Raw genomic sequence first — 13,980 nt, forward strand, 5'->3', positions numbered from 1 at the left:
AGCCGCTTTATCCTGTTCTACAGGGTCGCAGGCAAGCTGGAGCCTATCCCAGCTGACTACGGGCGAAAGGCGGGGTACACCCTGGACAAGTCGCCAGGTCATCACAGGGCTGACACATAGACACAGACAACCATTCACACTCACATTCACACCTACGCTCAATTTAGAGTCACCAGTTAACCTAACCTGCATGTCTTTGGACTGTGGGGGAAACCGGAGCACCCGGAGGAAACCCACGCGGACACGGGGAGAACATGCAAACTCCACACAGAAAGGCCCTCGCCGGCCACGGGGCTCGAACCCGGACCCTCTTGCTGTGAGGCGACAGCGCTAACCACTACACCACCGTGCCGCCTTTTCACTCTCCAATTGTACAAAAAAAAAAATTAAAAAATACACAAATCTTGCAGAAAACGCTGAAAAGAAATGTCTCGTCTTTACCTTTATGCCTTTTGGTGATCAGTTCATCTTCTGCTCACTTAACTATTCACAGTAACAGACATTTTCAGTACGGGTGCCCAAACTTTCGCATGCCACTTTAAGTGGTAAGCGAATGGCGATGTAAATTATTGGCTTCGTGTTTTGTTTCATCATCTTGTTGAAAACTATCTATGGCCAAGTCTGAAGGAACTAACACTGCCATAAGAGTTACAACAATTTTTGCTACAAATTCATCTTTATATAACGTAGTATAGTGTTTTTGTAACTACAGTACATGTCCTTTCATTCATTCATTCAATGGTTTATAATGCACAAATGATATCAGCAATGCACATACTATATTACCTATTACAATATTTAAAAGACACCTAATTTAATCCCAGTTATGCACATTTTACTACATAATGCAAAACTTAACTCCCAAGTTGTGATCTACCATTAATTACATTGTGCTTTAAATGGGTGAGAACGGCCTAAGTGCGCACAGAGATGAATATTCTCCTATCCAAGCGCACCTTTACCAATTTTCTTCTGAGGTTTGAAGAAAGTAATGTATACCACTGTAGCTGACGCATGTTTAAGAGGAATTAAGTGGAGTGCTTCTTCATTACATTCCTGCATGTCTCAGCAGTCTGACGTTTCAAGCTGATGGCTGCTATTTATCCAGAAAGTTGGCCAGGCTCTGCCTCAAGCTGCTTAGATCAAAGATCTTGGCATCCAGCACTTCGATGACTTTCCGCACTTCACCCTCCGCCTGCTGCCGTGCGTTCAGTGAAGACGCCAGACTCTGCTCCGCTTTCTGCACTTGCTGTTCCAGCTCAAAATTCCTCTGCTCCAGTTCCTAATGGCAAAGCAAAAACACTTCTGGTTACATTAAATCAACATCCCTGCTGCACCAAGAAAGGTTATTAATAAAGAAGCTCAAGCTTACCTGCATTCTTTTATTAATCTCCTCCCTCTCCTTCTCCAAATCCTGGAAGTCTGATTTCCTACCCTGGAGCTTGTTAATTTCCTGCAAGCAAATATTTAGCCTTAAAGGAACAGTCCACCGTACTTCCATAATGAAATATGCTCTTATCTGAATTGAGACGAGCTGCTCCGTACCTCTCCGAGCTTTGCGCGACCTCCCAGTCAGTCAGATACAGTCAGACGCGCTGTCACTCCTGTTAGCAATGTAGCTAGGCTCAGCATGGCCAATGGTATTTTTTGGGGCTGTAGTTAGATGCGATCAAACTCTTCCGTGTTTTTCCTGTTTACATAGGTTTATATGACCAGTGATATGAAAAAAGTTCAGTTAAAAAAATTGAAACGTAGCGATTTTCTATGCTATGGAAAGTCCGCACTATAATGACAGGCGTACTAACACCTTCGTATCAATGCGCTGCCGAAGCGTGCAGAAGGTGTTAGTACGCCGGTCATTATAGTGCGGACTTTATAGCATAGAAAATCGCTACGTTTCAATTTGTGTAACTGAACTTGTTTCATATCACTGGTCATATAAACCTATGTAAACAGGAAAAACGCGGAAGAGTTTGGTCGCATCTGACTACAGCCCCAAAAAATACCATTGGCCATGCTGAGCCTAGCTACATTGCTAACAGGAGTGACAGCGCGTCTGACTGACTGGGAGGTCGCGCAAAGCTCGGAGAGGTACGGAGCAGCTCGTCTCAATTCAGATAAGAGCATATTTCATTATGGAAGTATGGTGGACTGTTCCTTTAAGCTTTCTGACAGAAATGGACTGCTTTGCAAAATCCTGTGTCCCTCAAATAGCTGCCAGAATCAGTAAACGACTCGGTAAAAGCAGTAACTAAATAATAAAAGTGACAATTCCTTATGTCATCCACATCGCTAAACTGGAACGCTTGGTGTAAAATTAAAAAGTCAGTTGTATCCAAACATCACTTTTTTAGCTCATCCGGCCGCAGGCCAGGCCAGACGAGCTTTTGCGATCACGCATCGTCCGTCCACAATTTACAAAAATCGCAACTCCTCCGACAGGATTGATCGGATTTTGATCAAACTCATATACAAAATGTTCCCCAGGTGGGTGTGCATAAAAGTTGTCGATGGTGGCGCCACCGGTCAGATTTACGATTTTATGGGCGTCTCAAATTTTTGGGTGGCTCGTCACATTAAACACTACTCTTTGTAAATTGCTGGGACGTTTTCACTGAAACTCACCCAGAAGACTCTAAAGACTTGTTCACCAGGTGGCGCCACCTACCATGGATGAGGCTACACAGGGGTCACGTGCAATTTCACGAAAATCACTCCTCCTCCTACAGGAGTGATCAGATTTTGATTAAACTCCTAGGGAATGTTCCCCAGGTTGGTGTGTATCAAAGCTGGCAAGACGGTGGAACCACCTGTCATATTTAACATTTTATGGGCGTTTGAAATTTTTGGATGACTCGTCACACCAAACACTACTGTTCATAAACTGCTGGGACGTTTTCACTGAAACTCACCCAGAAGACTCTAAAGACATATTCCAACAAGAATTGTTCACCAGGTGGCACCACCTGCCATGGATGCGGCTACACAGGGGTCAAAATCGCTACTCCTCCCACAGGATTGATCGGATTTCAAACTCACACACAACAACAGTGGCTGGTATGAGCTCGAGGCCATTGTTGAATCTCACACGTCATACACACAAATTATGTACAACTTTGTGAGTAGGCACTGTTAATAAATTATTTCTCTGGATCTGTATCTCACAAAGTCAGTCACATGTAGCAAGCTGAAGATTCGGCACAAGGGAGAGTTATTGCTCAAATAGCAGCTAAAGTGTAAATTATTGGCACCCCTTTAAAAATTACGCAAACACAATAATTCGATTAGCAACTGTTTATCTTTGTTCTCACAAAAATTTTCACCAGAATTACTTTTTGAAAAGAGTATTTTATCAAATAAATAAATAAATAAATAAAATTATAATATTGTAGCAGTGTTGCTACGACATTCAAATGACAAATGACTATCTGCAAAGTGAACCTCTAAGCTGTGAAGATGCTTATAAATAAGCTCACATTTTCTCTGAAAATGGATCAAGTGCTCCAAATGTACTGCTATAAGGCAGATTCTACCGTAACTGGATCCATTAACCACTTGCCCACAAAATAAGAAATTTTTCTTGTCCTTTTTTCAGTGAGGTAATATTTTCAAGATTGAAAATATGGTATTTGGTCTTCTAAAACAGCACGTCATTTAAAAATACACCGAGTATATCAATAAAAGATTTTTAAAGAATAAACTTCTATTTCTTTGACATATCTGACAGACATAACTCCCATTTTAAAAATCACTTTCATTATCCCTGTTGCTATCGTCAGTGAATTTCTGTCAGATGACCTGACGATAGACTCGGCCATTATGGATCTTTGGTAGTTATCGTGTGGAAGCAGGCTTTATCATTTTTGGGTGTCAACAGATAGAGTTGAAATAGATTAACAGCGAAAAAACTATTTCGTTCACGAGAGAAGCCCACAGTTATTTTTAAAAAATGCTATCGTCAGTCTGTCAGTCAAATGCACCTGACGATAGCACAATTCAAGCCCTCACCACGCACATGTTGACTGACGCAAAGAGGAAATTCTACTGCGCATGATTTTTGTGACAGCAGACATTTACTTCTGGGCAAGACTTGGAGTTCTGACGGCTAGATTTCATCAAATAAATCAAGGTAAGATTTTCTGTCAGCTATCCTGACGACAGAAATTTTTGACGATAGAAACATTGAGAATATATTTGTGTATTTATATTTAAAATGTTCTGGAGGAAAACTATCGTAAGTTGAGATCAATCAGAGCCACTTGCGACCCTTTCAGCCGACAGGCCATTTCAATGTGTTATTTCCCCGCGAAAGTGACACAGTCGTGTCTATCGTCACTGTTCTGACAATTATTGTTGATATTTCAATTTTGAAAATAAATTTTCTTTATTTCAATATTTTATTTTATTATTTGGTTCTAGTGATGAGGTATTTAATAATATTACTAAATTTGTCAGATTAATAATGTAAGAAACAGTTTTGTTGCTATTGTCATGAGTGTCTGTCAGAATATGATGGTAGACGTTAGTTTGTCTGTCAGGTTTTGATGATAGAAACCGATGTGTTTCTATTGTCGTTTAGCATGTCTGTCATGTCAGGCTTTTATTAATTAGTTACCAGGACTACTGTCCTAAAATTTACTGTGAATGTCCAAGACCCCAAATGCTACTAGAAAAACTTAATAGAATGATCAAAACAATCAATTCAGCAATTTAAGGCGATGGGACTTAACTGGCCTCTGTTATGGTAGAATCTGCCATAAAAGAAAACCCATACTTCATCTTTAGCCTTTAGAAGGGCCTCCATATCTTCTACAGACCGGAAGAGACCTTCAGTCTTTTTCTCAAACGAAGCAGCATTTCCACTTTGCTCTTCCAGCTCGGCCACCTGAAATCCAGAATGAGATGACTGTCAGTAACGTCCTCACAAAATCACCCATGAAGAGTCTGCTGTGAACAAAATCAAGCAGAAGAAAACAGGCCTGGTCTCGGAGTCTGTACGTCTCCTGCTGATACTCAGCGAACTGGTTCTTCCACTGTTCAATGCTGCTGTTGGCTTCATGGAGGGCTGCGACAAGCTTAGTGTTGCTCTCCCTCAGAGTGAACAGCTCGGTCTCCATGCCTGTCTCACATATCGATCTATAAAAACCAGACCAGAAAAGTGATGATATAAACTCAGAGTCAAACTCAGTCAGGACAACTGAACCACCTATTTAGGTAAAGCTATAATGAAAATAAGATACAGCGAGGACACGATTTTCAGACTTTTGCCTCTGTACACCACCACAATTGATTTGAAATGAAGCCATCAAGATGTGATTGAAGTGTGCCTTAAAGGGATCCTCCAGCGGGTTTATTCTCAAACTTATTTGAAGTAAAAGTAGTCGCAGGTTTCAAAAATCAAACTTTTATTTTCGGAGACCAAATAGTGTTTGAGAAAAATGAATTTTCTTTAAAATGTCAGATGGGCTACCTGCAGTGATGTACAATGGTGCTTGAAAGTTTGTGAACCCTTTAGAATTTTCTACTGTACATTTCTGCATAAACATGACCTAAAACATCACCAGATTTTCACACAAGTCCTAAAAGTAGATAAAGAGAACCCAGTTAAACAAATGAGACAAAAATATTATACTTGGTCATTTATTTATTGAGGAAATTGATCCAGTATTACATATCTATGAGTGGCAAAAGTATGTGAACCTTTGCTTTCAGTATCTGGTGTGGCCCCCTTGTGCAGCAATAACTGCAACTAAACGTTTCCGGTAACTGTTGATCAGTCCTGCACACCGGCTTGGAGGAATTTTAGCCCGTTCCTCCGTACAGAACAGCTTCAACTCTGGGATGTTGGTGGGTTTCCTCACATGAACTGCTCGCTTCAGGTCCTTCCACAACATTTCCATTGGATTAAGGTCAGGACTTTGACTCGGCCATTCCAAAACATTAACTTTATTCTTCTTTACAGGGGAACTGAAGTCATTTTTAAACTTGCTTTATTTCTTAATTAACGTGTTCACCAAATGCTGAGTTTCCTCCCTTGAGATGGTTTGCCATGCCTTTACTGCTGCTTGGTTGTGGGTCTTTCTGCCTTCAGTTTTATTTTCATTAAATAAAGAACATGCTGAATTGGGTTGACTGACTCAGCCATTTAAGGACACTCCATTTCTTTGCCTTAAAAAGCTCTTGGGCTGCTTTCACAGTACGTTTTGGATCATTATCCATCCTATCAGTTTTGCAGCATTTGACTGAATCTGAGCAGAAAGTATCCATCAGCAGTTATACCATTAATAAGCAGCAGTGACCCAGTTCCATTGGCAGCTCTACATGCCCATATCCACCATGTTTGACACATGATGTGGTATGCTTTGGATCATGAGCCCTTCCTTTCCATCTCCATACTATTATCTTCCTATCATTCTGGTACAAGTTAATCTTGTTTTCATCTCTCCAAAGAATCTTGTTCCAGAACAGGGCAGGCTTTCTAGCAAAGTCTAACTTGGCCTTTCTCTTCTTAAGTGTTATCAGTGTTTTGCATCTTGAGGTAAACCCTCTGTATTTACATTCATGAAGGCTTCTCTTGATTATACGCTACCGTTCAAAAGTTTGGGGTCACCCAGACAATTTTGTGTTTTCCATGAAAAGTCACACTTTTATTTACCACCATAAGTTGTAAAATGAATAGAAAATATAGTCAAGACATTTTTCTGGCCATTTTGAGCATTTAATCGACCCCACAAATGTGATGCTCCAGAAACTCAATCTGCTCAAAGGAAGGTCAGTTTTATAGCTTCTCTAAAGAGCTCAACTGTTTTCAGCTGTGCTAACATGATTGTACAAGGGTTTTCTAATCATCCATTAGCCTTCTGAGGCAATGAGCAAACACATTGTACCATTAGAACACTGGAGTGAGAGTTGCTGGAAATGGGCCTCTATACACCTATGGAGATATTGCACCAAAAACCAGACATTTGCAGCTAGAATAGTCATTTACCACATTAGCAATGTATAGAGTGGATTTCTGATTAGTTTAAAGTGATCTTCATTGAAAAGAACAGTGCTTTTCTTTCGAAAATAAGGACATTTCAAAGTGACCCCAAACTTTTGAACAGTAGTGCATACTTTGACAATGATCCTCTTATCTCCTGGAGAGTGTTCTTGACTTGGCTAGATGTTATAAAAGGGTTTTTTCTTCACCAAGGAAAGAATTCTGAGATCATCCACTTTAGTTGTCTCCCGTGGTCTTCCAGGCCTTTTCATGTTACTGAGCTTATCAGTGCATTCCTTCTTTTTAATAACGTACCAAATTGTTTATTTAGCCACTCCTAATAAAGTTTCTGCTCTCTCTGATAGGTGTTTCTTTTCCCAGCCTAATTTTGGCCTCCTTCACTTCACATCAACAACTCTTTGGACCACATATTGAGGGTTCGCATGATCAGCTGCCAAATGCATTACTATGAATGAGTGAGTCAGTGCGTTTACATGCACATCCAAATCGAGCTGCTGTCGGTAATCGAGCTAAGGGTCCCAGCAGGGGTGCCAGAGAAATCCAATCCTACATGCACACAAGGAGATCGAGCTATTGTGTGAGGTACATTGTACACCTGAGCCACAGGTGGCGCTACACGCCCCATCGTGTTGGTACACTTCCGGTTGTCGTCATGAAAAAGAGCTATTCAAGAGTATAAACAAAGTTATCAGCAGTGTTGCCAGATACTGCTGATATTTTCCAGCCCAAAACATGTTCAAATCCGCCAAAATGCACTTAAAACCGCCCAATCTGGCAACACTGGCAGTTCCGTGTTCACAAGTTCCGTGCTCAAGCTGTTAGGCTTGCTCTAACAGACTGTATGGCTACAAACTGTCCTGCGCAGACCACTGTTTTGTAAGACAACTTATTTTGCACAATTGTATATTTTTCTAAAGTCCATTTTTTGCTTACAAAAAAATTTTTTTTTGCTTACAATTTAACTTATGTCTTAATAAACACACACAAAAGTTCAATTGTTTTGTTTTTATTGACATTCTTCAGATGTTGGACATATACACACATTTTATATATATATATATATATATATATATATATATATATATATATATATATATATATATATAAATAAAAAGTGTGTGTGTGTGTGTGTGTATATATATATATATATATATATATAAATAAAAAGTGTGTGTGTGTGTGTGTGTGTGTATATATATATATATATATATATATATATATATATATACACACACACACACACACACACACACACGTGTGTGCGCGCGCATGTATGTATATATGTGTGTGTATATATATATATATATATATATATATATATATATATATATATACACATATATACACACACACACATTATATATATATATATATATATATATATATATATATATATATATATATATATATATATATATATACACACACATACATACACACACACATATATATATGCATACATACATATATATACATACATACATACACACACACACACACAAAAATACAATGATTTGTTTATGTACACAATTCACAGCTATGCAACAGCTGTACAGATGTATTTGGTGATACAGTAAGTGAGCTAAATTTTAACAGTGCAAACAATGCCACAAAAAGAAAAGATTCATGCCGTTGTCATGATTCGTTGTCATGCCGACCAAGGCTGTTGTGTTTCCCGCTTGTGGTCTCGTCACTCGTCACTTCCGGAAGGGGCAGTGCTGAAGTAAGTAGCTCGACTACGTAGCTCGATAGGGTTTACATGCACTAAGTAGCTCGGCTAAAATCGCATAATCTAGGTCGTGTAGCTCGATTATGAGAAATCAAGTTTGGTTCGATTTCAGCCTAGGTAAGGTGTTTCCATGGCATTTAGAACTTCGATTTCAGTCGAGCAACGGCAGAAATTCGATTTTCTCTATGTGCATGTAAACGCACTGACTGTGTCCAAACGTTTTGACTGGTACTGGTATTATTATTGGATAACTGTCCTAAACGTGATAAAAACACAAATTCAGATTGACGTTTCAGGATAAGTTAGTGTCTTACCCTTCTGAAAGTATCTTCTTAACACGCTCCTTCTTTGAAGCTAGCTCGAGGTCTGCACTCTTGCTGCGAAACAGCTTGTCCTCCCCAGAACCGTTTACACACACAAGTGCTGTTGGAGAGTGGTGATCTTCAGACAGACCCTGAACAACGGAGAGCCAAGAGGTGAAAAGGATTCTGGCTTGATAAGAATCACACTGTTATCCTTGGAGTCTAATTAGACCACGGTTTCTCTTAAAATTAGTCAATATTATTACTAACTGCTACAAAGTAGTCTGTCATGTAGACAATAATATTACACTTTTAGACGCATTAATGAAATAAAACAGAGAGGGGTCCCCCCCAAGACAAAGGATGAAAATCTACACAAATCATTTTCAGAGGAATGAGTGGGATTTTTTTTTTTTGCACAGAAACATTTGAAAAAAAAAATGCAAAATAAATAAATTCATTAAAATCTAATTTTAGTAATAATCTGATACACATTTACATATAGGTACGTAATCTAAGGACCCCAAGGCCTCCGATGTCTCCATGGTCGTACCATCATGTTTTTAGCTTAAAGTCTGACTATTTTATGAACAAATTACTGAGTAAAGCTAAGAAATGGTACACTTTGAAAATATAGACTCAGTCATATTTTTCCAGTGTAGTCAATTCAATAATTGTTGGCATTCATAAAAAAAAAAAAAATTAACACATGCAACAAGTTCCCTGAAAAACACTGGACTTGCACAAAATTACCAGTGTCTATTCATTTTCAATAAATCTGTTCACATACTGTATATTTCGGGTCGATTGTTATGAGAATTATTTTTGTTCGAGAAAAGTTTCTTCAGTTGTTTGAGTGAGAAATTGAGCTACTTTGATTGTATGAAATAAGCACTTCTGATTTTTCGAAAGGTTGCCAATAATTATGGAATTTACGGTACCATTTCTCAGGTGGATGGAAGCACAGCTGGCTCAAGGGTACTGCCTGCTAACAAGTCTCAAGCTGTCTCACTGATAAATACTTATTCTTAAGCAAAAGAATAGAATACAGATTTGCAATAGAAGGAATAAAAACCGTGTTTCTTTTGCAGAGTACGTCTTACACAGTAAAAAGATAAAGATAGCAGATTGACAGAACACATGCTGCAGAAACATTTGAGCAAAAATCCAAGGGTCTTCAAGATACTACGTCATGAATCATGTGGTGGGTTTTCCCCATTCGCGCAAGGTATTGTGGGATACAAATTTGAAACAGGAAAGAACAATGGAGGATGCGAGTGTGCGAATGAAATGTGGAAGACCGACTACAGTAACGGAAAGCGAGACGACGTTATGTTGGGAAGGAAAGGAAACGCAGGACCAAACTAATAAATATCAGCGGTCAGCGAGCAACTCGGTGTGATCAGCTGTTTGTTTCGCAACAGAATGATGGAACTGTCAGTGCACGGTCAAAGGTAAACCTGTAGATGGCAGTAATGCAACACTGTGGATGCAGCTGCTGTAAAACCCAAAAGAAGGTGGTAAACCTGCGCATGCGCACCACGGACTTCCTCTGTCTGCTTGACTGCGCGAAGTGGGCGATTTCATGCAAAATTATTTGCTAGGGAATCCCCTCAGATTAAATAACTTCCCAGCCACAGAATGGCCTGATTTTTTTTTTTTGGAGATATTACAGAAATAAACATACAGTGCCTTGCAAAAGTATTCATCCTCCTTGGTGTTTGTCCTGTTTTGTTGTATTACAAGCTGGAATTAGAATGGATTTTTTTTGGGGGGGGGTTAGCACTATTTGATTTACACAACATGCTTACAACTTTAAAGGTGCAAGTTGTTTTTTTATTGCGACACAAAAATTAAGATGACAAAACAGAAATCTGGAGTGTGCATAAGTATTCCCCCTCAAAGTCAATACTTTGTAGAGCCACCTTTTGCTGCAGTTACAGCTGCAAGTCTCTTGGGGTATGTCTCTATTAGCTTAGCACATCTAGCCACTGGGATTTTGCCCTTTCCTCAAGGCAAAACTGCTCCAACTCCTGGGTTGCGTTGGTGTACAGCAATCAAGTTATGCCACAGATTCTCAGTTGGATTGAGGTCTGGGCTTTGACTAGGCCATTCCAAGACATTTAAATGTTTCCCTTTAAACCACTCCAGTGTAGCTTTAGCAGTATGTTTAGGGTCATTGTCCTGCTGGAATGCGAACCTTCGTCCCAGTCTCAAACCTCTGGCCGACTCAAACAGGTTTTCCTCCAGAATTGCCCTGTATTTAGTGCCATCCCATCTTTCATTCAGTCCTGACCAGCTTTCCTGTCCCTGCAGATGAAAAATATCCCCACAGCATGATGCTGCCACCACCATGCTTCATTGTAGGAATGGTGTTCTCAGGCTGTTGGGTTTGCGCCACACATAGCATTTCCCATGATGGCCAAAAAGCTCAATTCTTGACTCATTTGACCAGAGAATCATCTTCTGTGTGTTTGGGGAGTCTGCCACATGCTGTTGGGCAAACTCCAAATGCGTTTTCTTAAGCAATGACTTTTTTCTGGCCACTCTTCCATAAAGCCCCACTCTGTGGAGTGTACGGCTTAAAGTAGTCCTATGGACAGATACTCCCATCTCCACTGTGGATCTTTGCAGCTCCTTCAGCGTTATAGTTGGTGTCTTTGTTGCATCTCTGATTAATGCCCTCCTTGTCCAGTCTGTGAGTTTTGGTGGGTGGCCTTCTCTTGTCAGGTTTGTAGTGGTGCCATATTCTTTCCATTTTGCTATAATGGATTTAATGGTGCTCTGTGGGATATTCAAAGTTTGGGATATTTTTTATAACCCAACCCTGATCTATACTTCTCCACAACTTTGTCTCTGACCTGTTTGGAGGCTCCTTGGTTTTCATGTTGCTTGCTTAGTAGTGTTGCAGAGTCAGGGTCCTTCCAGAACAGGTTGATTTATACAGATATATCATGTGACAGATCATGTGACACTTTGATTGCACACAGGTGGATCTTAAATCAACTAATTATGTGATTTATGAAGTGAACTGGTTGGACCAGCTCTTATTTAGGGGTTTCATCTGAAAGGGGGTGAATACTTATGCACACTTCAGATTTGTTTTTTCATCTTGTGTCACAATTAAAAAAAAAAAAACATGCAGCTTTAAAGTGGTAGGCATGTTCTGTAAATTAAATGGCGCTAACCCTCCAAAAATCCATTTTAATTCCAGCTTGTAATGTGACAAAACAGGACAAACACCAAGGGGGATGAATACTTTTGCAAGGCACTGTATATCACAATGACCAAATTTCAGAGGGAACTAAGTTTCACCAATTTTATGAAATGGAAAAGCCGTCTAGTTTTAAGATATTGTGGTTTTGATGTATTTCATTCAGATTTGTAAAATAAAATTCCTTACTTACAAATGGCTACCACGAACACAACTGAATAAAAGGCAACCTGAATCACCAATGTTCAAATATTAATAATTAGTTTATGGATAAGACAATTTAATAAATACGCAGGTGATTATAGAAAAATCGCGCACGCTGATTGGTCAAGAAATTTGCATTATTTCTCGATAATCACCTCGAGCGACTCAGCAAAATGGCGGACAATCGCTTCGTCACCATAAGGGAGGAAGAATTACAAATGATGAAAGAAAGTGCTGTTCCTAAAATAACTAATGATGCTACGAAGTTTGGTCTAAAACTATTCAAAGGGAAGGTAGAACTGTGATTTATTTTATCAATTTCAAAACAAAGTATTTTATGTGACTCGGCGTAGATAAGTGACACAATCCTGCATGCACCTTTATTACATTTGCACGCTGCTTTTGAAATATTAAATAAATTATTTTTAAAATACGATTTAATACTTTGTCTTGGTTATTATTCACCGATATTCACTTCAGCTTCAACGAATAATTTTGTTCTGTAGTGGTGCATCATGTTCCCAGTTTTGAGTGGTTCCATAGACTTTGAACGAATGACACTAGGGCTGGGTGATGTGACCTAAAAATAGTATCACGATATTTTCTGACTTTGACAATAACGATATTTTTTTTTCGCGGTCCGGTTTCCATCAAATCCTGCGCTCTGATTGGCTGGCAAGCAGGTCCGCATCCTACGATACGGACCCCAGTTACGGACCCCGGGCGACTCACTAGTTCACAACAACAAGCATAGTAGCATTTTTTGTCAACTTTTATCTTTTTTTTTTTTTATAAGATTTATTTATAAGATTATCAAAAATCTTATAAATTTTTGCCAGCATTTCTCAGTATAATAGCATTAATTTTACAGCATGGATAGTAGGGTGCATCAGTTGCCCCCTAAAAATGAAAAGTTCCTCCGATCATGATGCATTTTTGTTTTTATGTTCCTTTTGGTCAGAAAACACACTGGGTGAAATATTTTGACAAAATTCAAAAGTTTAATGGTGGCACCAGGAGCTCAAAGTTATGGAAAAAGCTGCTATTTTATGACTTTTATGACAAAATTTCGATCACTTTTCATGAAACATTATGGTACCTTATAGAGTATACCAAATATCTTAGATACACATTTTTAGTACATATTCTAAATCTATTATCAAGCACAGTTTGAGTTTTAGCTGTTCATTGAATCATTGTTCAACTACTTTTAAACAATACAAATGTATTATGAATCACATTAATGCTTCTCAATCCCTTGCAAAGGTTCTTAACATGATCTCTGGGTCACAAGAAATCAATAAATGGAGTCCAACATTGTGATTCCATCCTTACGCGAAAACATAAAATAAGCGTTTTTTTGGCAAAAAATGAACCTCATGGTGTCACCATTAGACTTTCGAATATGGTCAAAACATTTTACAGGATGTCTTTATTGGTGAAAAGGAACACCCGAACAAAAATGCATCAGATTTTATGAAAGTGAGGGCAACTGATGCACCCTAATTGATAGCGATAACGAGTGTTC

General features: G+C 39.0%; 1 protein-coding gene across 1 annotated transcript in view; it reads right to left on the reverse strand.

The window, feature by feature from the left end:
- Nucleotides 1–216: 216 nt before the first annotated feature.
- The window catches only part of homer3b (homer scaffold protein 3b), a 56,007-nt gene continuing 42,243 nt past the window's right edge, over nucleotides 217–13,980 (reverse strand). The window contains exons 5-9 of the mRNA XM_060941679.1: nucleotides 9,047–9,186; nucleotides 4,980–5,136; nucleotides 4,775–4,885; nucleotides 1,373–1,453; nucleotides 217–1,282 (exon numbers count right to left, since the gene is read on the reverse strand). Coding sequence (XP_060797662.1) covers nucleotides 1,097–1,282; nucleotides 1,373–1,453; nucleotides 4,775–4,885; nucleotides 4,980–5,136; nucleotides 9,047–9,186 — 675 coding nt within the window. The 3' untranslated portion in view covers nucleotides 217–1,096. The remainder of the gene's footprint in view (nucleotides 1,283–1,372; nucleotides 1,454–4,774; nucleotides 4,886–4,979; nucleotides 5,137–9,046; nucleotides 9,187–13,980) is intronic.

Source organism: Neoarius graeffei, chromosome 15 (assembly GCF_027579695.1).
Source record: "Neoarius graeffei isolate fNeoGra1 chromosome 15, fNeoGra1.pri, whole genome shotgun sequence".
In the NCBI taxonomy this organism is placed as follows: Eukaryota; Metazoa; Chordata; class Actinopteri; order Siluriformes; family Ariidae; genus Neoarius; species Neoarius graeffei.